This window comes from Athene cunicularia, assembly GCF_003259725.1.
Source record: "Athene cunicularia isolate RWA chromosome 4 unlocalized genomic scaffold, athCun1 chr4_part1, whole genome shotgun sequence".
Classification (NCBI taxonomy): Eukaryota; Metazoa; Chordata; class Aves; order Strigiformes; family Strigidae; genus Athene; species Athene cunicularia.
Genome location: NW_020799098.1, coordinates 16,634,357 through 16,659,686, shown reverse-complemented (window position 1 = coordinate 16,659,686; position 25,330 = coordinate 16,634,357). Strand labels below are relative to the sequence as shown.

Below are 25,330 nucleotides of genomic sequence, written 5' to 3'. Positions count from 1 at the left end.
GCAGGCCCCGCCGCTGCCCTCTCCCGCCCCGCCGGCTTCGCCTCCGCCTCTTGGGGCGCGCTCACGGCAGGAGCGGCTCTTTCAAAGCGGGCTTGGTGTCAGGCCTGCCGCGGTTGGGGAAAGGAGTCGGGCCCGAGGGTTTCTGGAATGTGTGTTGGTGCAAAACAGTTGAAGAGGCCTGGCAAACTCTGCTGCTGCCCTTAGCCGCTCTCGCAAGGTCCTCTCCGGACGTGATCGTTGGAAAAAGGAGTACAGTTGCATTCTGTAAACGGGAGCCTTACGCTGAAGCAACTAGCGTAACAAACCAAGAAAGTTCGGCCTCTGTTTAAAAGTATTAAAGCCCTTTGAAAAAATGGTCATCCAATAAGACAAAAAAAAACCCGCTCTGCTGCTGTATCTAGAGCAAGGTATGTTTGCCTATTTTAAAGTTCACCTTTGCCTATTTTAAAGATCTAGGCAACAAAGGGGATTAAGTTCACTAGATAACTGGTTAAGTAACCAGTTACTTCACTCCCTGGATGAACTAACTACTTAAGCTGAACCCAACTTGCAGACTGTGTTTCTTATTGAAGCATCCTGTTTTCGGTCAGCTGTAAGGAGGTTGAAAAGTATGGGTACTGACTTGTTGGAATGCATATTTGTGTTCCTTCCAGACTGAATCTTTTACTAGGGGAAATCTTCCCCAAATTTTCAGGCATTTCTTGTGAACCTAATGTTTTCGCAGAAATCCTTTAACTTGAGTAGTAAATTCTGTATCTCTTTAAAAATAGGAAACAACAGCTCAAACTGCAGAGACATGTTACAGGTTACAGAACATACTATGAGACAGGGAATGATGTTTAATGAGAAGCAAGGCAGGGGATGATTAGCTGAGGGAAAACATTCTGAGCATATATTAATTACAGAGTTATAGACAGCATTCAAAAATGTGAACAGACACAATTAACTGTGGACACTAGGAACTTGAGGTATTTGACACCTATATGTGTTTGGATTTAAAAAACGGTGTCTGATTACCCCAAGTGATGACAGTTATTGAGTAAGGACAGATGACATAGCATCAAATGACAGTAGCTTAAATAGGCAGAACCCGTCCTGAAGAAGGGTCATTTTTGGGTAAGGAAAAAAAAAAAAAAAAAAAAAGCCTAACAAATAAAATAGATAAGCACTAGGGGTCAGTCTTGTTCTGGATCTGAATTTTTTCGGTGTTTTCTTTACAAGACGATTCTTATTAACAAATTAATGGAATTATTTTATCTTTAAAATTGTGTCAAGGATTATGGGGTATATGAGATGTATGTGAAAAATGGAGGGCAGCAGCAGGAGAAAGTTCTAATTTACAGATAAAAATAAATTTTATAATCATTTATACATGTGGCAGTTTTTTTCCTGATGTACTGTACTACCATACATTTGTGTATATTTAAAACAGATACCTGCTTTTTAAAGGGGAGTCGTTTGTATTTTGTATTTACTTTTAGAACGTATGTATCTGGTCCTAGAAAGTAAGAAATGGATTCTATATGCACAATAGTAACATAGAATCTTGTATGTTAACTTTTTTCTAAAAGTTCTTATTTTATGTGGGAGAAATAATCACTCTACAAAACACTATAATCAACAGCAAATCCTCAGTGAGTTGAGTTTTTTGTAAGGTTATATTTTCTAGGGAAATACAGTGTGTAACTGTCTATTTAAGGTATTTTTACTGGACAAGTACCTTCCTCTAGCTTCTTTCCACTACAGGAGTCTGTGGAGAAGTGGATGGAAACAGGAAGAGAAGAGTAGGTAAAACTGCGTGATTCTTGTGGCTTTAAAAACCCGGGACTTTCATTTTAAGTGAAACTAATAATGCAAATGCAATTATTTTTGATTCACATATGTTTGGCAGCCCATTTGTGCCTACCTGAATCTCAGATCTACAGGTAAGGATTTTCCCTGTTGAATACCTTGTAGTCCTTTATGATGGATTTAATCCAGGATGTGAGATTTATTTTTTCCAGTCTGCTTTTTATCTGCTAGGCGTTGTATTTCTAGTTAGAAATAGAAGTCAGGCTTCTGTTACAGCAAATGGAAGTCTAACCCAGTTAGACATACTGGCTTTCAGGGTAAATATCCCACAAGGATCGAGATTCCCAGCGTTATGATTGGTACTTTATGTGAAGTAGGATCACAGATGTTGGACATTCAGACTTTGCTCCACACAGAGGTAACTCTTCTGTGATACCAGATACTTTGTTCAACTGATAGAGGTGTTTGCTGTCATAGATTTTACAGGTTATGTTTGCAGGTGTTGACTGCACTAATTAGTCTTAATGGCCCCTGGCCAGCCTCACCTGGGATTTCCAGTCACACCTCCTTGCTCATGGGCCCAGGAACCCTATTTCAGCTCAGGCCTGGGTCTTCAGTTCTTCTTTGAGCTAACTCAGGGCTTAGTAAGGGCCAGCTACTTCCTGAGGGAGGGATACAATGACTGACTGGGATGACAAAGATGTCGCTAGCAGTACAGACCCAGAGGTTGTGGTTGGTGAGCGTCAACAGTTTTTTCTGAAAAGGAAGGGAATGATGAAACTCAGAACCTTGGATGGTGCTGTAGGCACTGGAGGAAAGTGTGCTCTAACAGTGCAAGCTTTTTTCCTTGTCCATTGAGGTAATGACCTTACCTGCTATGCTATAGTCTACTACTGATTGTCTCTCTCTACTTTGGACTCCCTATTCTAGATCCTTTCTCCTTCCTTTGTCAGTCCTGTTGTGTGTGCAAATACAGAGTGCTGTAGGGTAAACCAAACTTGCTGCATGCCAGTTACTTTGTGGTAATTTTAGATATAAGTCACTGGGTAAAAAAAGGGAAGTTGTTGCTACCCTGTTTAGTAGGTGTTCAAGAGCTTTTATAGCTGATGTATCTGGTTGGTTCCAGTTTCCATATTAAAATATACACACATATATATTTTCATATTAAAAATACATGTACTTAGGCCATCATTTTGCAGTAACAATCAGAAGCTCAGTTCACTACATTCCTCCAAAACTTGTGTATATGTAAGTCAGGTATAAAATTGTATATACATTTTTGAATAGTTACTGTTTTTAATCAGTGAGGAAATCAGTAACACTTCTGGTGGTTTTTGAATTGGACTCTCAAATCCTCTTTGTTTTATGAGGTGGGAAGAAATTAAAATTATAAAGTAGTTATATATAATATTTGTGTATATATATAATTATAGATAATATATGTAATTACCCAAGATGTACAGTGGCAGAACCACTTTATACTTGTCCTTTTTCTTGCATTCAATCCCAAAACAAGCTTTATTTGAAGTAGTATAGTGAATTAGGTGAGTGGGATAGCCGCTCTTAAGAGTCTTCTATTTTTATCCTTATTTCCTTTTTTTTTTCCTGTGAGTAGGAAAAAACAGTCCCGGAATTCTGTGTTCTAGGGTAAAAAAGCTATTTTGGGACAAAAATGAGTTTAAGTGGAGATCAATAATGGGGATAGGGATTTATTAATTAAATTAGTCTCACGTAGGGATGCATCTTCCTTCACTGAGACACTAACTTGAGGTTTTAAATCCATTTTATTGATACAGCTTTGTAATTTGAAACATAGAACAACAGTGTTAGTCATCAACTGTCATATCATTTTCAAATGTAAATTTTATTGGACTGCAAAAGAGGAGTATAGTGTAATCTGGGGGATCAGTTTAACTTTTCTCTCATGTATTTAAAAAAAAATCCAACTGACTCCAGTACTACTGGTATTCAGACAAAGAGTGGAAGAATTGGGCTCTGTATTCTGTTTTGGGAAAGCTATTAGTAATATTTAACATTTATAACAGAAATATCTCCTTTATGTCTTGGAATTTAGGGGGGTGTGGATATTTTAGTTGTAACTAGTTTGAAGATTTCAGATGCTATATAGTCTGCATATTCAACAAGAAGGAGGTACCAAAATTGGAAGGCTTATAGTCTTTTACTCATATGACTTATTTTTAGTCACATAAAAAGGAAATTACTTAATGCACCTGAGCAGTAAAGCTATAAACCTGTGCGCAGTTATTCAGACTTTTAAAGACTGTAGCAACATGACCACCTTCTCTCATCATTTACTTTAATGCAGCAATAATAATTCAAGCAGAAGCGTGTGTTTTCTGTTTAGACTTTTAATTTTTATTTTATACTGTCTTTGCCATATACTACCTAAGTTCACGAACATTCTGTAATCTACTTCTGTATTCCATGTGGTTCTTGCAAAACCCAAGTTGTATAGTACACACTTAAAATATGCTTTGTGATGACCTTGCATTGTCGTCTTATCTATAGGTGAGTCCTAGATCAATTAGAAGAAGAATAGGTCAAATTCTCATTGAAACCCCTGTCATTATATGCTGAAATTCTGTTATTGAAAACAGGAGGAGTTTTTGATAGTGGAACTAATGAACTTGAGTCACTTATGAATTTATGTTCTGTGGTTGCATTTTCTGATGCATGAGATCTGGTTGAAGCTTTTCCAGTGTTTGAAGTATTGACCTGCCAGATTTTATCTGGACTCGGAATACTTTAACAGTGACAGATTATGTTCTGCTGAAACACCATCTTGTACCAAAGCCTCAATTTTTTCGCTCTAACCACCCAAAATACATAAACAGCCTGCTTGAAAATATCTCAATGGTTTACTCCTTTCCCAGTGTACCTGAAGATGTATGCGGCTCTGCTCTGTCTATGCCTGTGAAAGTGTCTCAAGTCTATCGAGCCATGGATTCAGGTCCAGTGTGTCCTCTGCTGTTCAGTAGAAAAAAAAAGAATGTTACTGTCTGTCTAGTAGAGTGATGTAACTTAATGTGGGTACTTCTAAAACCTTTTGCATTTTTCTTAATTTGCTTTCTATTTTCAGTTTTGTTCTTTTTCTGAGGAAACAAGGTGCTAGGAAATTGCTCTAGCCCTCTGTGTTCTCTTGATCGTCCTAATAAGCTTGTCAATTTTATCAATTTTTATATACAATTAAGTTCCTACACTTTTTTTTGCCCTCAAATCAATGACCATGTAGAGAATCAAAGAATCATATAATAGTTTGGGTTGGAGGGGACCTTAAAGATCACCTAGTCCCAACCCCAGTGCATGGGCAGGGACATGTTTCACTAGATCGGGTTACTCAAAGCCACATCCAACTTTGGCGTTGAACACTTCCAGGGAGAAGATATTATAACCGTATTAACTGAGTTAAACTTAAGTGTGAGCACATGTCTTACCAAATACCAAACAAGTGACAGCAGCACATCCTTACACCCTAGTCATAGAAGAAGTTTTAGTCATAGGCAGCAGCACCTTGGACACTAATGCCGGTGGATGAAGAAACTATACATAGTCATTCCTGCGTGCAAGGCTCTGTTTCTTACCTTTTCTTATTAATGTTCTGTCTGGGATAAACTTACCTTCCCTGCTTAGCATCTCCCAGCAACTGTGACCATCTTTGGTTTCCTTTCTGGCTTTTCCCTTCACCTACACCGTATTTCCCAGTGTTCATTTCCTCTCACTCCTGGAGTAAAGATTCTTTCTGCCTCCCAAGATTCAGAGTCCCTCCTTTTCTCCCAGCAACTAAAGGGTTTGGTTTTGCTGTCCAGATGATGTTCTTACCTCTTCTCACTCCTCTTCACTGCTGCAGGCATTCTTCTGCCCTGATCTTTTTTCCCTCTTGGAGTGTTTATTCTTAACAGTGCTTTCTTTCTTTTTGCCCTCACCAAGGATTTCCCTTTTTCACTGAGGATCTTCCCTTTTTCCTTTTGCCCTGCCCTCAGCTGAGACGTGATGTCTCCTTCCCAATTCTGATCGTCCTGAGGAAGCTCCTTTTCAAACCCAGCATTATCAAAGTGGAAACTTATTGCCTAAGAAGGACAGAAAGTACTGCCAGGAGGTGAGATGGGAAAACTGCCTTACCTGCATGGGGAAGAAGCAGCCTCATGTTCCCCCCTAGCTGGCATGGGGCCCTCAGCCTGCTCCGTGGGGTCTCTTGTACTGGCTGCAATGACACATAAAGGGGTGTTGAGCTACCCTCAGCTTCTCTTACCTGTTCTTTCTCCCTTTTCTTTTTCTCCACCTCTCTGACTTTACTCTACTTTGCCTTCTTTTCCTTTCTCTTTCTCTTTCTAGACTTGTTTGAACGTGCTCCTATTTTCATCTCACATAACACTTAAGTATTCGTCTTTAAAAATCCTATTATTTTAACAGCTTGCCCTTTTTGTGCCTTTTTTTTTTTTAGAAGCCTGTCTGTCCTTTTTGTTTTTACATGTAGAAGCCTGATCTCTTTGAAAATAGGGAATGACTTGCAGATGAAAAAAAGACCTGTCATACTGTCAGTTTTCTTCTGGCACCTTTCCAACGCCTGTAGAGTAACTGAGGGAACTGCCCAGTGTGGATAAGGCAGGCGGAGCAGATCCTGGATGCGGCTCCCGGGCTCAGCGTGCCTCTCAGCTGGAAGAACTGCTCCCTTCTGCTCTCAGCACAGCAGCGAACATTGAACAAGGTTTTCTTCATCGCATCATTGGTCCATTCTGATTTAGAGGACTGCCAGATTAAGAGAGTTTATGAAAGGTGCCAACACCGTTTTCTCTGACCTCCGCAATCCTTTGGCAGCCCAGGAAGGCAACATGATTTAATCTGCAGACCATCTCTCTAATGGATCCCCGGCAGCGCCTGTGCTGCCGCCTGCACGGCTGGCTGGCTCAGCGTCTCCTGAGCGGCAATCTGCAGCATCCACCCGCTGGCACCTTCTCCTGGCGGAAGCTCAACCGTTTGAAGAGCAGGAGAGGAGAAAATAAAGTCCCACTCAGGATGTTTGCACATGCTATTCTCCGTCTCCTCGGCTGGGGGCTGTGCTGACAGGCTGGGACATCAACAGAGAGCGGCGGCTGAAGTTCCTCCCGCGGCAGGGGGGGCGAATGCCCGCAGCGCGCCGGGGCAGGCCAGCGCCAGCGTCGTGCCACCCGGAGGGTACACAGGCAGACCCGACTGAAATATTTCAAGCCTAATGGCCTCCGGCATAAGCAAGATTCATCAGCTCGGGACTTGCAATGGATCTAAAGCCGCTCGCTGCAGCTCGGCAGAGGAACGCAGTCAGGAAATGCACGTGAAAATGTGCAAGAAGATCGCCCAGCTCACTAAGGTAAGTCTCGCTGCTGCAGCTTTCCCAGGGAGGTGAGGCTGCCCTGTCAGGGGCGACGGGGCTGGCTTGGAGCTGCGTCCTTTGATGGCCCCCGTCTGAGAGGAGGGAAGGGAAAGGGCTCCTCATTTACAAGACGGTTGCTGAAAACATCGGGGTGCACAAACTTGCTTTCAAACGGTTTCCCCGTGGGTGCTGCAGACCAGCCTTAGCGGGTTGCCTTTGTGGCTGACGGCCGACGTCTGGCACTTAACCGTTCTAATCAGCGTGCAACAATAACTTGAAGCTCTGCGATAACGTAGGGTTTGTCTGTGGGCTGCTCGGAGGGATTGACGGTATCCGCTTTTTTCCCTGAATTACGAAGGCGGCAATTCATTTGCGTTTTATAGATTCTCGAGTAATGTTGTCGCAAAGCTGCTGCCGAACTGTGGTGCTAAAGTACAGTATTGTCGTCTTGTACTTAATTGTTCCCAATGTGCATAAGTAGAGATACTTTAACTGACATTTGTGAAAGACAGGAGTTGGAAAAGAGGCAGGACTAAATTATGTAGCATATTGCAGTAAAACTTTTAGTCAGTACCGAGTTATACTACAAAATATTTTGAACGTTTTCGTCACCCTGGTAAGAAATAAGAGAAAATCTGTAGGAGGTGGCAGTTATCCTTTAAAGTATTTTTATGCTGCACCTTTGTCGGGGAGGAAAACCTATTTCCTACCCTTGTTTACTAATCCAGTTTTTACGTGTTCTGTAACCTCACTGCAATTGATCAAGACCTTTTAGCAATGAAAAACACTGACTAAAAAATACAGGTTAAACGATGGGAAATCATTAAGATGTTTACGTTAGAATTGCTTAGTAGTTACAGTGCCATTATTCTTATCTGATGATGCCTGTATGTGATAATGTATATCATGTATGAAAACATACACAGGGCTACCTATATTTATACATATACTTGCTATGTTATATTTACTGTACTCTACCAACACTTACTTTACGGGTGCTTTGATTGTATGTGTATATATATATATATAAATATATAAAAAGATCACAAACTGATCCTCACTTTTTGCCCATAAATGCACATATTACTCATCAAGGTATATTTTCATTTTGTAGTAATTGAAAGAAAACTATTCAAATAAACATAACTTATTATTTTGAACACAGATATGTTTGAGCAATTAAGTCTGTAAAAATTCTTAGAGAGAAGCACTTTATTGATAGTTCCTGATCTCAAAACCACAGCAAAATGTACATGAAAGAGGACTGTAAATCAGATTAAGATGTCCTGGGTTGTTCCCTTGTTTTCTGTCTGGTACTCACTTGGCTATCTTTCATCAATTCTGCACACTAAGTAAAATTTGTCCATAAGTATCACTCAGAAAAAATCACAGTATTACCTTTTCTAATAGCAAAGCAATAACTTCGTCTCAATTGATAGCTTATACCTTACAGTAACAAGAGTTGAGGTGTCACCAGCTTCCTCTTTCTGGGTGATCCGTTTCTCAACAGCAGACTTAAAGCATCTTGATGAGGTCTGTGCAAAGAAACACTTGTCAGAATTGTCAACTCTCAGGCTAAATTCATTTTCTGTAGATTTCTGTGCCTTCCCGTTTATATAAAGTGATTCTTTTTAAAGTCACTCTAATTTCAACTACATTTTGAGGAAAAAAATACCTCATTCCTTTCTGAAAACCCTGTATTACTTTATAAAGCTTGTCTTTGGATTCGGAAAGAAAGTTCTGCTATTTTAGTAGCATAAGGGAGGAAAAAAGTGTGTAAAAGATCATGGCAAAGTTTTCTTGCAGTGTTTTTTTCAGATGCTTTTGCTAAATCTCTACTGTTAAAATGTGAGTGGGGCGATTTCTTTTAATAGAATTCCCCCTTTGGATACTTCTCAGTCATCTGAAATAAAGATGATTTATACCTGAAGCTCAAAAAAGCACTTCCAAAAAGCAAATAATTCTGTTTTGGAATGTGGCCTTTAAGAACCAATTTTCTCTGCAATAACACTACACATATAGAGAACTCATGGCAGAATTGGAATTTTAATCATAAGCTTTTCCTTCTAAATCCTGGGTGGACTAATGCTGCACCAACAGCAAACAGCAGAGAAGCAAAATCTGAAACTAGATTAGCTGAAAAATGGCTATACAGAAGATTTGTTATAATAATTTTTGGCCCAGGAACTTTGAGAGCTCCCTTTCAAATCTCAGTTTTCTTGGCTTCATTACAGTTGGGATAATTATAATAAAATCCCTCCTAATTTTAAATTGCTTGTAACACTTTCCCATTTTAATCTAGTATGCAGTAGTGCTGTCTGTTGTACAGCTGCAACTTCCTGTCCCAGTGGTGTTAGGTTTTCATTGATGGGGAGTTAATGATCTAATTACTCATCCACTCTGCATTGTGCCAGGAGACATGAATGCAAAATGTTTAAATTAGGTGTAGGATACAGAGTTTGACTTATATTCTGTTCCTTTACTATGTAGTCAGTAGTGGCTGCCTCCTACTCTCAAAGGCAGAGGAGGGGTGTGCAAAGGCATCAACAGCAGAACCAAACTGGGTGAGATGATCCGGTTTCTGGCGTTGCATGATGTGCTGATTACATTTTAGGACATAGGCTGGTACAGGGAATCACCATATGTAATCAGGACAAAGAGATCCTGAAAGCTGTTCCCATTCTACTGCCCTGCTATTTCTGCTTTTGGAGAGGTAGAATATAGTAAGCTTTCATACCTTCAAGTCGTGCATTTTTCTGTTCTGCACATTTTTAGCAGCAAAAATACAAACATTTAGAAATGTTTTGTTTGCTTTGGGCAGCAAGCTACTGTTTTTTGTAGTCCATTTATTGGTATTTTTAGATGCCAGGCCCTTCTCACAAAGATAGACTTTTTCCTCTGTTGATATGTAGAACATATATTGCTTTTCCACATTGGGCTATCACTATGAGCATATTTTGTAAGCTCAGTCAGGCTCGCTCTTCTGCTCTGCCCCCCTCTTTCTCCGAAAGTAAGGTGGCCTTTGCGTTTCAAGGTGGAAGTGTCCACAGATCCTTGTTATACCATTAGGCATCTGTCTGCCCACATTTGAAGTACACTAATGAAAACATGGCAGGGTTTTATTATTAATTGCACATATAAGGTTTTGCTTTTAAATCCTTGGCTGACAGTGCTAAACGGGACAACCAGGTTTTGTTTTAAATATTTTTTTTAAAAAAAGTTATATTAAAAAGTGCAAACAGAAATTTTTTGTTCCCATGGATGCAGGTAAAAAGTTTAAAAGCCCTAGTAAGATTAGTGATTTTGGATGAGATCTGCCTAGGCCTTCTGAACTAAAATTAGAAACATTGCAGCTATTTCCAGATGAGCTATGCTTTGATTTATGAACTTACAGAAATTAAACAGAAGCATTCTACTTGCAAATGGGAATGCCCAACTGTAGTTGTCATTCACATATACAAATCACACGTTTATTTGTTAGGTACCTTTCTGCAATACTGGTGCGTTCAAATTAATATGGACTTGAAGTTAGCGTATTCTGGTAGCAGAATACTTTGTACCAGTAATTAAGGTTGGACTTCGCCATCAGTCATGGGACCCTTGTCATGCAATTTTGTGCTAGCCAGTTCTTTGTGTTTCTGTTTAGAAGTAACGGAATTTAAAGTGCACTTTGGGTGTCACTGCCTGTTGCCTCAGGCTACGGATTTCTAACATCCATTGGTTATTACAGGATTTTCATGAGCTAACAGATTATCAGGACAGTCCTTTTTACTTGAGATAGGATGAGAAATGCAATAAGCTCTGGAAGAGGAGTGCTGAGGAGAGTGGATCAACTTTCACTGAAAAGGCAGTGAGGGCAGGACTGGCAAGAACTAGATATGCTGCAGATATCCATGTTATTCAGGCTTCTTTTCAGACCTCTGCCAGTGGGGCTCAAACCAAACCTGCTGTTCTGGACTACACTTCTCGAACCAGGCCTAATATGAAAAACTAGGATGGCGATACTAGTTGGAGATCAGAGAGCTACCTAAGCCACAAAGCGGTTCTGTTTCCTTCTTAGAGACAAATTCCTGGGTACCAATAGAAGAATATTTTTTTATAAGAGTAGATCATTAACTCAAACTCATCTTCTGTAGGAGTTCATCTGACTCTATATTGGGAATTCAGGAGCCTTGTAAGAAGCACATTTTAAATTGCAGTATTTTTGGTCAAGTAGATTGTTAGTCAAAAAAATCAAGCAGTCTGAAAATTTTGTGCATGTATGTTGGATACTGTGAATCTTAACAGAGGAAGAGAGTTCTGATGCAGGAAAAAATTAAATGCTGGTAAAACACAATTAAGATCCTTTTTTTCCTTCAGGGGAAAGAAACGCCGAAGGGGAGCAAGTGTGTTCTTCTGCAAGCTGCAGCATAGTTCAGATGTTCCTTTATGACTCTTATGTGGAGGAGTTGAAAATATTACACATTCAAGCTGCTTATCACCACCAGTCACCAGGAGGTTTATTGCACCTCAGCTCAGTCAACAGGGTACAAAATATGAACATTGTTTAATAAGCTTCAGTGGAAAATCAGAAAAATAAGTAAAACCCACTTTCATTAGTTATTTAAGGATGTCTGACTTTTGTACAGAAATGTAGGAAATACATGCTCGCATTTAGTTCTGTTGGTTTCACTCCATGGGTGGAAATTTATACAGGAATTAGCAAGTGACTTAGCATGTGTGTGAGGGCATAGATTGTTTTGCAGCATGGCTGTATATTAGATCTTTTGACCTTTCCTGGTTTATTTGTCATTTAAAAAAATGTCTGATAGGTTTACAAAGGAAATGTGATCAAATTCTAATGGCTTACTCTGGAAGCACCTATCAGCTGAGCAACTGTAATGGAGTACTCCTGTTGTCTATTCATGTTTCTAGTTGAAGTATGTTGCCATTTTCACATAGTTTAAACTAAGTTTATTGACCTTATTTACTGTGATGTGTTAGTACTCAGTAACCAATGCTTAGAGTGGCGCAGATGATATGCAGTTAGTTGTTATGCTACAAGAACTCTCCTGTGTGCTTCAGGCTTTTTGATCTCCATTCTCTAGAGAAGTATTCAATATTCTACAGAAATAAAGAAAAATGGAACAGCATAAAAATTAGGATCATGCTTTTGGAGCATCAATATTTTTCCTTTGGGCAAGGAATATAAAAACTGGTTTTCATGTAGGCAAAGAGAAAGAATCTTTTTATAAAGCTGCTTAAATTATGTAACAAGACTAATAGTCAGCTATCAGTATCCCCATGTACTTTATGATGTTATGATTTGTTTTCATTATTTTTATGTATAATTTTCTATCAGGATTTTAAAGCTAGTGTTATTTTTGCCTACCAGCTGACAAAAATGTGTAGACTAAGATTTCCCAACTTGTTGTCACTACATTTTCTTTACAGAACTAAAAGGGAAATTCTGGATCATAAAAATCCATGTGCAATGTGTGCAATGTCATAAAATTGTGTGGATCAACTAGTCAAAAGCAGTATTAAAGCCACTATTTCTATGAGGAAGAAGCCAAGAATGTTATTTGGATGGCTAGCTGTCTGACTGCTGTCTTCATTGTATGTTTTTATAGCTCCAAGATTTCTTTTCTGAGCAATACCTGATTCTGTCAGTGTGTATGGAAAATTTAATTTGGTCCTTCAAAGTACATTATATTACATTTATCTACACTGAACTTTGTCTTTTTACCACTGTGTTTGTGAGGTTCCTCTGCAACTCCTGTAGTCATCACTTTTAACATTAACTTATTTTTCAAAATTTTAATGGATGTATTCATTAGGATAGCTGCTAGTACAGCACTCTAGAGACTCTATTCATGATCTCTAGTCTGAAAACTGACTACTCAGAGAAGAGAATATCTTTAGTCAAAACAAAATAAGAGCATGAGCTGTGTATTATTAGGATGAGAAAATTGCAAGGCAACTGAAATCTCCACAGCCCGAAGAACAGGGTGCTTTTCTTTTTTTAAAAGTGTATACATAATAAACTGTAAAGAAAAAAGCAACAATCCTTTTGTTAACATAGTAGCGACAGAGGGTCTGTGACACTTTCACATGTATTCCCACTGTTGAATTTGCTTACAGCAGTAAAGACCTTAAACTTTGGTGCCTCCAGTAGTTGAAACTGGGATTATTAATTCATGGATACCTGAGGCATTTGGTGGGGTTTTTTTCTTAGTTAGCAAAGTATGTAGAACATAAAGAGAAATCCTTTTAAATTTTTAAAATTCCTCTATCAGAATTTTACCTGTAAACTACAGGAGGGTAAGAATTTGATCCAATCTGTATAATGCTTTAGTCTGGAATAGGAAGAAACAGGGCTTATTTTATCATAAATCTACAATGAAGGCAAAACCTGTAATAAACATTGGATTTTAAAGAAATTATAGTATTTGTTTCCACAAAAAGATGTATTTGGTTGGGAAAATTGGTTTCACCCTGGCCTGTAATTAAATCAATGATTCTACAGTTTATATTTGTAAGATTTCCAAATTCTACTGTATTTAATGCAAGGAAACACTTTGAAAAACAGGAATCGGATGAGAAAGTATTTGACAGATTTGTTTGCTTTTATTGTAAAATTGTAAAATACTGCTCTATCATTATCAGTAAAAGATTTTAAAAACATACTTTGGAACGATAAAGTTTCATATAAATACCTAGAATCATAAAAAAAAAAACAAAAACAAACCAGCTCTTTAAAAGTATTGAACATATGTCTGCAATTTTACACTCCTTAACGATCTTCAAAAATCTGGGATGTAATGAAACATTTTCACAAAATTGAGTGTTATTTTGGCAAATGAATTCTGTCACCACTGTATTTAGGTCTTATTAATGAGATGCATAAGCTCATAATTTTGAAGCATAATAGAGATCAAACTTCTGGGATATAAATCTATCAAGCTCTTCTATAAGTTTTAGATATGTCACAAAAAACAGACACCTAAATTATCAGTAAATTAAATGGAAATAAGGACTTTTTATTCTTTCTATTGAGACAGAATTTTTGACTTCACTTCTGTACTAAAAATTCACCTGGACTACAATGACCTTAAAATGGACAAGCAGAGGGCATAGTTATAAATGTAGCTTGTGTCAAACAAATATTCAATTTCTTGCATGTTATCTATCTGAAACAGCTTCATAAATCAGAGCTGAACTCATTCAAGATTGTAAAACCCTAAGATTTATGGGGATATTTGAGATCTTAGAGTGACACAAGAATGTCACCAAGACAGAGATTTCAAATGTTGAAAAAAAAGGACTCTGAAATCAAAATTTGTCCTTTCTGCTTGTCTGCGTATGTGTGTGTGTTGATTTACATTGCATTATTGATAAATAAGCATAATCTTTTAAAGTGTTTTCATCTAGTTCTGTGGTTTTTAAGAGAGAAATTTTACCTAATTTAACTTTTATGAAAAATAATGTGATCCTCTCAGACAGCATGTGGATATAGCTCAACCTGATAAATACTCTCAGGATGAATTCAATTCACCTCAGGGAGAACAAAGAAATAGAAATATATTCCAGGTAAATGTCATGCTCACTGATTTTGTTTATTCTAGTTTTTAACTGCATACAAGATCTACACAAAAATAATAGTGATTTTTCTATTTAAGTTTTGCAAAATTATTTCAAAGTTATGTGGAAAAGGGTTTTGACTGATAAGGTACAACATGAGTCAGGAACTGTAAAAAAGCAGTTCATAACATCATATTGTAGGAGGCAGATGCTACAGAGATCTGGGCTAGAGCTTGCATTATTTCACATATTAATAACCTGGAAGTAAAAATAAACAATGTATTAAAATTAACAGATTATACTAATTCAGAGGGAGTAATAAACACCTAAACAAGATGGAAATTAAAACCAAATCCAAATGGAAGACAAAATAAACTGTATTCAGTTTGGGGGAAAAGCTTGTTTGTCCAAAATCCTACATGAAAGCAGGTGTGCATGGTATCTGTATGTCCAACACCTGTTTTGATTCGTAAAGTGTTGCTAAAACAACATGAAGAGGGTATACAGAAACGAAGACAATATGAAGTGAAACATTTGGGCAGGATGGAGAGAAACCCCGGAGCACAGACTAACAGAGGAAAATTAATCCATTTCAGCCTCTGAGAATTAAAACTTGTCTTTTCCCTCTGTATGGGACTCTCTCAGCTCTATAGAAGGAAGAGCTGGACAGTTGGGTAAGCACAAGAAACATTAACAAAACAACCAGTCAGACACCTGAAGCAATTCACTACTACCTGACTTAGACACCTGTACTGGAAAGGAAAACATTTTCCTTTGGAGGCAACTGTCTTTTCCTGTTGACTAACCTACATTAGATGTGTAATGATTACATGGGTGATGTTAGATGAGCCGAATCCCTTCTCTCTTATGCAGGAAAAATTCTTCTGAGAGTGAAATTTATAGGGTTTTTCTTGGCATTTCCTTACAGTAATTACTAGTGGCTTTCTCTGACCTCCTTCTGTGGTAGCTGTGTTTTAGAAGAATCAGTTTCTCTCAAAATTTCCATGTCAGAATGGGACGAATCTTTAGTATTTCTACGGCTGTCTAGGAAGATAGATTTCTTGAGATGCTGAGGAGGCACTGCTTACAACCAGAGTCATAGTAGGTGGATTTGTGAGTAGTGTAAAGAGGGGGGATTAAAGTCGAGTAGACATAATAGAACAGTTCCAGAAGAAGTTTCAGTAATAAACTGCATGTGAGCTTCTCAGCAGAGGAGTATCTGTCTAAAATTAACTTTTTTTTATTCTATGGTATATTTTTGCTTTGCTGAAATTATTGGGATGTGGTATTGGTGCCTTTTATAGCACCTGGTCTGCTTGTGGAAACAGTCTTGCAATATAGTTTTATTTTCCCAATTCTTAAGTTGCCTGGAAATTATATTGCTTAATTTATTAGAAATTTTAAAATACAAATGAGGGACAGCTAGATGTCTCTTTAGTAAAATTTAGTCCAGGGCTAATTTTATGTTTGATCACACTTTAAACATCAAGTGCAATACATAGGCCACTGGAAGACTAAAAAATCATAAGGCAAATTGAAAAAAAACCCTACAAAATTCCATGTGATTTTAAAGATACTTTTGTAATTTTAGCTTCTGAAACACTTCTGGATGTTTGGAATGCCAATTTTTTTAAGGCTTCTCTCATATAAAGACATAAATGGGTAATGTTATCAACAGTTGGTGCAACAATTTGGATGCATCAAATTATTTTTGTGCTTTCAGGAAGCCACAGAGGATACAAGGAGAAATATAAGACAATTTATGAGGTGCCTCATCATATGTTACAGTGATCTCCTTCAGTTGAAATCAGCATAGGTGTAAAATTGGATCAGCACTGTAGCTAATCATAGCCTAGGCCTGTACCTTAATTAAAAGATATTCTTCCTTATTCAGAACAAAACATACTTATTAATTAGTAAATTACAGGAGCTGTTTTTATTTTCTAATCTGTATAGTTACAGTGACAGAAGAGGCTAATAGGTACAGAGCTTAATTTTAATAATTTCTCTGTCCTTTACTTTAAAAGAGACCATTTTAAGACTGATATGTTTAGATAGCTCACTCTGTTTTGGTCTGCTTGGGAAGTAGACAAGACAGAATTAATACAAACAAATTCACCTGCTAGTGAAGATAAGATATACTGTTACCAGGGAAAAGGAGCTAATGCAGTCAGCTGGCCTCAGTGAGCCTCTAGCAAGCCAAGTAGCAATTGAAACTTGTCTTCTTCCCTGCTTTGTTTAGGGTGCTGCCAGGAGTACCCTGTTTGGCACCCCCCTCAAGGGCCTCTTCTCATTCTAGTGATTTTTTTTTTTTCCTTTAGCCCTTCTCAGTCAGGAAGGATTTGTGCCTGCTAGCTTGAGCCTGAAGGAAGAACACTTATGATAATTTTCCTTTCTTTGATTCTTCTTATCCTCACTCCTCACCTTCTATACGAAACTGTCTTAACTTTTTATTCATCTAGTAAAATCAACCATTTTTTTCATTGATAGTCAGGTTCCCACGAGAGAAGTGTTTAACACTACTGTAGGAAGACAGAACGATCTTTTTTTGTTTTAATGCTTTAGCTTTGCCTTCACTGATGAGGTGCAGTTGAGTATTTTCTTTTTTTATTTTACATCACCATAATGAAAAGGAGAAGGTAAATGCCATTTAAATTTACATCATTTGGGGGATAAAATAGGACTAACAAGATGTATTCATATTCACTGCACTATGTTCATGTGTATATGTGTGTAATAGTGTTTTTACCGACCTCTCATAAATCTCAGTTGCTGTAAAATCAGTACAGTGTTTCCCAATACATTCAGTTTTGAAGAACTGTAAGGAGGCAGTAGCCATTGGTGTTATGTTAGTAACTGAAAGAGTAATGTAGTACTCTTTTCATTTGAAAGCAATTCTGTATTGTAAAACTGATCCATTTCAGAGCTGCTTTTAAAAAGCTGTTTATCAACACACCTGTTCAGAGGTTTATACCTCATTAGCCAGCAGTATATACACTTGTACAGATGCTGAAATAATTTTTCAGTGTTTTTCTTTCCAGCCCATAAAATCACAGATTCATCTCACATAACTCCAGTCTCTTCAATGAGGATGTGGAATAGGATATAGTAGCTATATTCAGTTGGGAGTGAAAGGCATGTGTGAGAGGCTTAAATTTCATAAAGTACAGAGAAGCTGCCCTCTAAAAATTAAATCTCTTAAGAAGGTTAAGATACTGAGGAATCAGTTTCAGCACTCAAGCTTGAAGATTAAATTTAAGGGCATGCATTTTCAAGTCAAAATTCTTCATTGTGGTTCTAGCCACTATTGAAAAGAAGTGTAGGAATAATAGATAGAGTGTGGAGGCCAGCTTTTTCCATTCTTTAAAATAACTCACTTAAGATGTTGATGATGGTCTAATGCTCAATGGAATTGGGGAAATCTCTATGATTAAGTCAGACTTAAGAGGAACCCAAATTCCACCATCAGCCTGAACACAACATGAGACAGGCAGTGCTGATTTACTAGATAAATTAGTCATTAAGAGTGGAAGTCTTTGAGTCACAAAGGATAGATATTCTTTTTGCTGATGGAATGAAACATAGAAATGTGATCATCAACATCTGACCTACTTAACTGAAGTGTTGCCCAAACTACCAGTTACTCTAAACCCATGGGCAAAACTAGTGTTCTCCTCGTAGTTTTTATGTCTGTCTCATTAAGAAAGGTTTATAGAATTATTTTAGTTATGGTAATAAGGAATCGGCTCAGTATCCTGCAACTATTTGTGTTTCAAAGGAAAAATAGTTTAAAATAACAGAGAAGAATTAACAACATGTAATCTAAGGGCTGAAACTATACATATCTAAATGTAGCCAATGACTTCTTGTCTGCTTGTCTTCTGGAGTATGATGCTGTTACTCTCTTTTTTCACGTATTTATCCAGAAATGCACCCAGGCCATGTTTTGCGTTTGTGACTTTTTAAGATTTCTGTACTTAATTCTTTACTGCCAGGGAGAAGTTAACTACACAGGAGATATATTTGTTTGTTTGCTTTAATTTATGGATGAGTGAAATTCAATATGTTATTCATATACAGATACCACAAAAAAATGGTTAGACATAGCCAAGCAATTTCAATAATTCCAGAGACATCCTCAAGGCTTATACAACACAGACTACAGACTTGTGATGCTTATTGTTGTCAAGACACCTATTAGTCTCTCAATTGAGGCTTTCCCTGAGGAAATATTGACGATTACAGGGCCAAAATTCTAGTTTACTTAAAGAATAAGTTGTGACCTTGCTTCTGTATTTATTTATGTACTTAAGACTATTACTTTCTCAAACATTGTCTAGAAATCTTTTCATTAACCTCTGTGAGCTCAGGCCAGACTGAAAGTATCTGTCATAACTTGTATACAAATTCCAAACTTAGGTTTGTAGAACAGTAAGTTCTCTCCAAAAAAAACCCCAACCAACCAAACAAGTGGAAAACCTCCATGCATACGTTAATACACAGGGCGATGTTCCCCTTGAGTTAGATAACTGCCCAGTAAAAACTGCATTAGGCCCCCTGTGACCCAATGGGGGCTTGAAAAGACAAGCATGTGTCTTTTCAAGGCAGTTACTATGTTTTGCAATTAGACTGTCTTGTAAGCTTAATATGCATGTCTACCAGTTTTGACTCTGAATTCTTCATTTCAATCTACTATGGGCTTCTCATAGCATTTTCTTTTTGAAACTATAGCAGTGTGCTTGTACAACAACTTCTGTGAGAGGTCTTTGGTGTATGTCATGAGTTATGGACAGAAGTCTGCTTGGAGTAATTTGTCTTATAGTCATGAGAATTCTGCATTTTGTAGAAGAAAATAAAACATCCAAAAGTTTAAAGAAATTGTTTTAAAAAACTGCTTTTTGTCATCAGAAGCTTGCTTGAATCTGCTAAAACCTGATTTCTGAGATTAATAGATGCTACTGAAGTGAGTAAAAAAACCCTACTGCCTGAACACTTCTCAGAATAAAGCCAGAAGCCGACTGCAGTCAATACCTATCTTGAAATGCTGACCAAGCTAACTTGCCAGGCATATGGCTTCCAGGAGTGCATCTTCAGTGGTGTGTCAGTTGAGTCAGGAGTGCAAAATGTAATCCTCCTTATAAACTTTCCTTTCATTTAGATCACAGAGTGGTTTTCGTTCACATGAACTGGATGTCAGGACTTCAGGTTTTACTCTACAGATCTGTTACAGCTAGTCCCCAGCACATACAAATGCTAAAGGTAACGGGGCAGGCAGTCGTCCTGCACTGAAGGCTAGGTGAACTGGACTACAAATACACAGTCAGTTAGGTAGAGAAGGGGCCCTATTTCATTCCTTGTATCAAAAATAAAGCTAGGGGCATGAAGTGACAACTTGCCAAGAATAACAAAGGAAATTTCTGACAAAAAGTGAAAATGTTGTTTCTTACAGTATTTTCTTCCTTCTCTGTAAGTTGTTGTGGTTTATAATTGTCCCTTCTGTTCCTAGTGAAAAAACCTAACACCACAAAGAAACAGCAACCAAAAAAGATTAAACAGTAGCAGTAATCTTCTTTTAGCATATAACACCTTGATAAATATAGTAACTGAATTCATGAGTCATTTACTAGATACGTTAATTTCCTATTCTTTTTCTTGTTTTATAGGTGATATATGCCCTGAACACTAAGAAAGATGAACATGAGGCTAGTATACAGGCTCTGAGAGAGGCTCATGAAGAAGAAATTCAGCACATTCTTGCTGAGACAAGGGAAACAATTCTCCAGTGTAAAAGCAAAGCTGAAGAAGAACAAGTGCTGAGGAAACGTATTCAGGCCCTTGAAATTACAGTAGAACACCACAGGAGGCTAAAGGAAGAAGCCTTGGCAGAGTTAATATTGTGCAAGAAACAGGTGGAAGAGAGGGAGCCCAAAACAGAAGCAAAACAAGCACAGACAGTCCTTTCTACAAACATGGTAGATACAAATGCAGACTTTGAAAACAAGCTTCTACATTTAAATCAGCAGTCTGATGGACTGCTAAATGAATGCAAAGCATCTAGAAGAACAAATTTAGATAAAAAAGTAATTTTAGAGAAAAAATACGATGTGGAAGGACAAGCTCTAATAAATGAAATGAAAAACCTGAAGAGAGAGAACCAGAGAGCAACTGAAGAATATGCTCAGAAAACAAGCAAACTGCAGGCTTCTTATGAGAGAGAAAAAGAGGGTTTAAAAAATGATATGCAGCAATCTGGGAAAGAAACAAAGAATTGTCAGCAAAGAGAAATGGAGCAAAGGAAAAGCTCAGAGGCTGAGGAAGGTTTTTTTCTGCAGCAGGTAAAGAAGCTGGAGGCAGACCTGGAGGAGAAAAGCCAGAAGATAAATGAGAGGAAGAAGCATTCCCAGAAGCTGAAGGAGAGAATTCAGGTAGAATATGAGACTGCAATCCTATCTCTGTTTATAAATAAAGTGCAAATTATCAGTTCTTCATGGGGAGGAGGGGTCTTAAGTATCATATTGAGTCAAATACTTTGTAACCACTAAAGCAGTTTTAGAGGCTTAGAGAAGAAATAGAAGGGATATAGTGCTGAGAGTTTTAAAGAAAGAGTTAAGGTGATTAGGAGTTCTCATTAGGAAAACTCTGAACACTAGACTTTGTATTTGCTGAGGGAGGAGTGAGGTAAAATATGTCTGTTGACTGAACAGAGGTTTACCTTTCCAGCCCAGAAATGTGAACAGCAAGCAGGCACTGATGCTAGGAATGAGTACTTACAGAGTACATTCTCCTTTTCCCCTGTGGTTGCCAACATCAGAGTGCATGGATATGAACACGGTTAGATAAGAGACCTGAGCTGGCAGGTTAGGAATTGCGTGACTTGTATGACCCTTGCAACAGTGGCTTGTACTGACATTTAATGAAGTGTCTTTTACACCTGTGAAGCTTTATGTGCTGAGTCATGAGACTTTTACCCTTAGTCCTCACCTCACACTGCCTGTCTATCCTAGTTGGTGTGTGTCTCGTACATTTACAGCACAGCTCAGCTCTGCAGCCCCTTTCTGCTTAGTTGCATCATGTGTCAGATGCTGTTTCAGAGGTTGGCACATCATGGGCAATCTGCCATCCAGCTGCATTTAGTACATAAGGTCAGGGTGTGGGACAGACACTGATGAACTGCGCTGAAGCCAAAGCACCCAGCCTTGTTCTGTGCTCAACAGTTCCACTTCCTTCTAATACTATTGGTCCTTCCCACAACATAAACTCACCTATCAGACCTGTCCCCAACCATATGACAGCAGTTGTGCATATTAGATAAGAAAACACCTTGAAGGTCTAGACTTGGAGTATCTCAGAATTACTATAATTGTTTCCTAATAGGAAAGAAGATTTATCTCCTTTAGAGTCAGAGAACCCCAGAATTTTGTAGACAGCAGGGTCACCCCAGTCACCTGTGTTCCTCCAAGACAACTCTGACCCTTTTCACCATCTGCCCTAACATCTTCCCTGTCAGTATCATTTTGCTGATGGTGCAGAGTTCTGAGCCTCTTTGAGGATGTTCTTTGAGGGAGTTCAGACTTCAATACAATTGCTGCCTTTTGTTTCACAGGATCAGAGGGTGAATTGACTGTGTCTTCTCCAGCATTAATCAGACTCCATTCTCTGTGTGTAGATCTGAGCAGAACAACCTCTATCTTCTATAGAAAAATTGAGAGGGTATAATGAATAACAGAGGTGCAGATAAGCAGTTTTAAAAAATTGAGTCAGGGAAATCTGTAATTTCTGTTTTAGTAAGGAAAAGGGTCCTCGTTCTGTAGAAGTTTGAAGCGATAGAGGGGAAGAGGGAAAGTAAGGTCCTGATTTCTTGTGGGTACTTCAAGTAACATTCAGGAGAAATGAGGAATGGAGGCATGAGAATTTATGCACGTGGTTTACTGTTCTGACTTACTGTATAAGAAATGAAGTCTTTTACGAATAAATAATGTAAAACATGATAGGAACTGGGAATAAGAATGTGGTGTCATTAGCAATAGAATTTCTAAATTCAGCATCAGTGTGATAAAACTGAAATATTTTCTGAGGAACATATGCTCACCTTGTACATTTCAGATCCTCTAAGTCTATAGAATGAGGCTGATTTACATACCACTGGGGTGATTGCCTTGATTCTTTAAAAAGATAGCCTCAGACTAGGATAAATCTGGAAGAAGGAAAACAGTTATACACTGTCTTATTTTCTGCTTCTTTCCAGTTTAAATTTAAAAGTAGAAATTTCTTCCTTCTAAATTGGCTATTTCTTATGCCACCATTAAATACCGCAGGGTTTTTTCAGAATTCTGTGGACAGTGCCAAACTGGGAAACAGAAACATTTCTTTAATCAGCAATACCTCTGATCATTAGTAAATGCTATCAAGAAAAGCTATTATAAGGCATGAAATATAAAAGGACTGATGTTTAAGCAAGATGAATTTCCTGTTTTCTCCTTAGTGTATGCCAAGATGTTTGAGACCTTTAGATGAAAGGCATCACATTAGTGCACATTTATTATTATTGCTGTGGAAGAGAGAATACAAAGGATGACAAGTCATGTAAGTCTGATCTGTTCAGTCTAGTTTTGGAAGAATTTTGGCATATGCCACATGTAAAAGAAATAAGCTTCCCCTTAGGTTTTCAGCTACAGAGTGTGTTAAATACAAGTTAGTTTTAACTCATGAGGTTTTACTCAACATTCACAATCTCAGACATCTTTTAGATGGTAACTCTTGATGAGTGTTCACTTTACAGTAATGCCTACATCTGAGGGAATGGCTCCACATTAGAAATGTTCCGGCAGCAGAGACAGTTTAAGGGAATGGAACAGCAAAAAATGCATTTAAACCATCTCTGTAGGTGAAAGATTTATATCATGGAACTGTGCCAAGACAGAAAATGACCATTTATTTCAGATTAAAAAAAAAAAGAACATATGTAATAAATGTAGAAGTAACATCATGCATATTTTAAGATTTGGAAGTGTAGCTTAAGGGAACACAACAAGAAATTCTGGGATCAAAAGGTATAGTGAAAAAGGTGGAGGAAGATCTAAGTGTAGTCAAAGAGAGAAATACACTTCAAGAGAAAGAAATCCTGCAAAAAGCAGGTGAGATGCTCATTAATGTCATTCTGAAGTATTTCCCTTGTTAGTAGTCACTCACACTGGAAATTCCACAAGTTATTTATGCTATTTGAAATGTAAATTTTGATACCACAGAAGATATGGAAACTATATTGAATTCCCAAAGCAAAGCTATGTAAGTAGATGAACTGAAACATCAAATAATACAGCTCCAGCAAATGTCTTCTACCAGAGTCAGAACAAAAACAGTCTGAAGATGGTGCAAGAGCTTAAACCAGGTGGTTTGCTCTCAAATATTCAAAGACACAGTAGACCAAAAGTACTGAAATCAATGTCATTTTTCTTTCAAGATTAATGGCTTTTGGGTTATTCTACAGCAGTCAATCCTGTAAGATTCCCAGATCTCTGACCTTATCTGGTGGATCACTGATGCGTGTTCATAACCTGAAGTACAGGAGTTGCTGCAGTGGTAGCAAAGAAATTCTGCCTTGGTATAGCTCAAGGATGTCAGTAGTGTTCAACAACTTCTGTAACCAAAACCTTAAAGAGAAAAGGGTCCAAGACAGGCTTTCTCTGTTGAGGCCAAGTTGGAATACTGATTTTTTTTTTTTAAGTATAGAAAACAGTTCTTCTGAAAATCTATGCAGAAATAATACCAGGAATGAACTCAGTACAATGAGGAATGTATGTATCCTGTGAGTTCCCTCTGCACAATGTCTACACTTAAACAATTGTCCAGCCCCAAATCTTTTCTGTAATTTTTAGTTCTCCTAGAATATTATTATGCTAGCATTCTGGAAAATTAGACACAGTATTAGAGACATAACAAAACCCAGGTTGTCCTTTGTGCTTTTTCACAGAACTGAGGTTGTCCTTGAGGAAGCCTGCATGATTGGACACATCCAAACTCAAACCAGAACACCAAAAAACCCCATCCTTAGACTGCAGAAGACTCATACAACCCTGAAACACTACAGTTCTACATTGGTAACTAACATAAAGCCAGTACTTTTTAATGGAGTATATCCACCTAAATAGCATATTGCCTACAAAATAGACTACTGCAACACCAGAATTCTACCCTTGTTTTGTCATATTATATAGCTAGTGTGTTTTATAGACTATGGAAACTGTAGCTATTTAAAAAGAGGGTATGAATAAAAGACACAGCGAACTTGCTTTGTAAAGGCAGGCATCAGCCCGGTAAAGAAAATATTTGACTGAAGTAATAGCTGTTAAAAGGGCTGGTAGATCTTACAATGAAGCATACGAAGGGAATCAAGCCAGTCTAAAACATCTTGGAAGCTGAAAGAAAAAAATTTAGAAGGTAGGAATGTTCTTCTATTTATAGATGCTCTAATTCATCTGGTTTTAATCTTATTGGTCACAGTGACATCATCTGAATTATCCTCACTGGAAGCACTTTGAATTAACATAAAATGTAAGGATTTTCTTACTATGGTCTTACTGGAAAAAAAAAAAGGGGGGGGGGGGGGGG

General features: G+C 37.9%; 2 protein-coding genes across 5 annotated transcripts in view; one reads left to right on the top strand and one right to left on the bottom strand.

The window, feature by feature from the left end:
* NCAPG (non-SMC condensin I complex subunit G) overlaps window positions 1-6,528 on the bottom strand; it is a 36,680-nt gene extending 30,152 nt beyond the window's left edge. Inside the window, exon 1 of the mRNA XM_026846933.1 lies at window positions 6,346-6,528. Coding sequence (XP_026702734.1) covers window positions 6,346-6,528 — 183 coding nt within the window. The remainder of the gene's footprint in view (window positions 1-6,345) is intronic.
* FAM184B (family with sequence similarity 184 member B) overlaps window positions 6,339-25,330 on the top strand; it is a 42,114-nt gene continuing 23,122 nt past the window's right edge. For all 4 annotated transcript variants that reach the window (XM_026846909.1, XM_026846908.1, XM_026846907.1 and 1 more), the window contains exons 1-2: window positions 6,339-7,156; window positions 20,386-21,147. In XM_026846909.1, coding sequence (XP_026702710.1) covers window positions 7,022-7,156; window positions 20,386-21,147 — 897 coding nt within the window. In that variant the 5' untranslated portion in view covers window positions 6,339-7,021. The remainder of the gene's footprint in view (window positions 7,157-20,385; window positions 21,148-25,330) is intronic.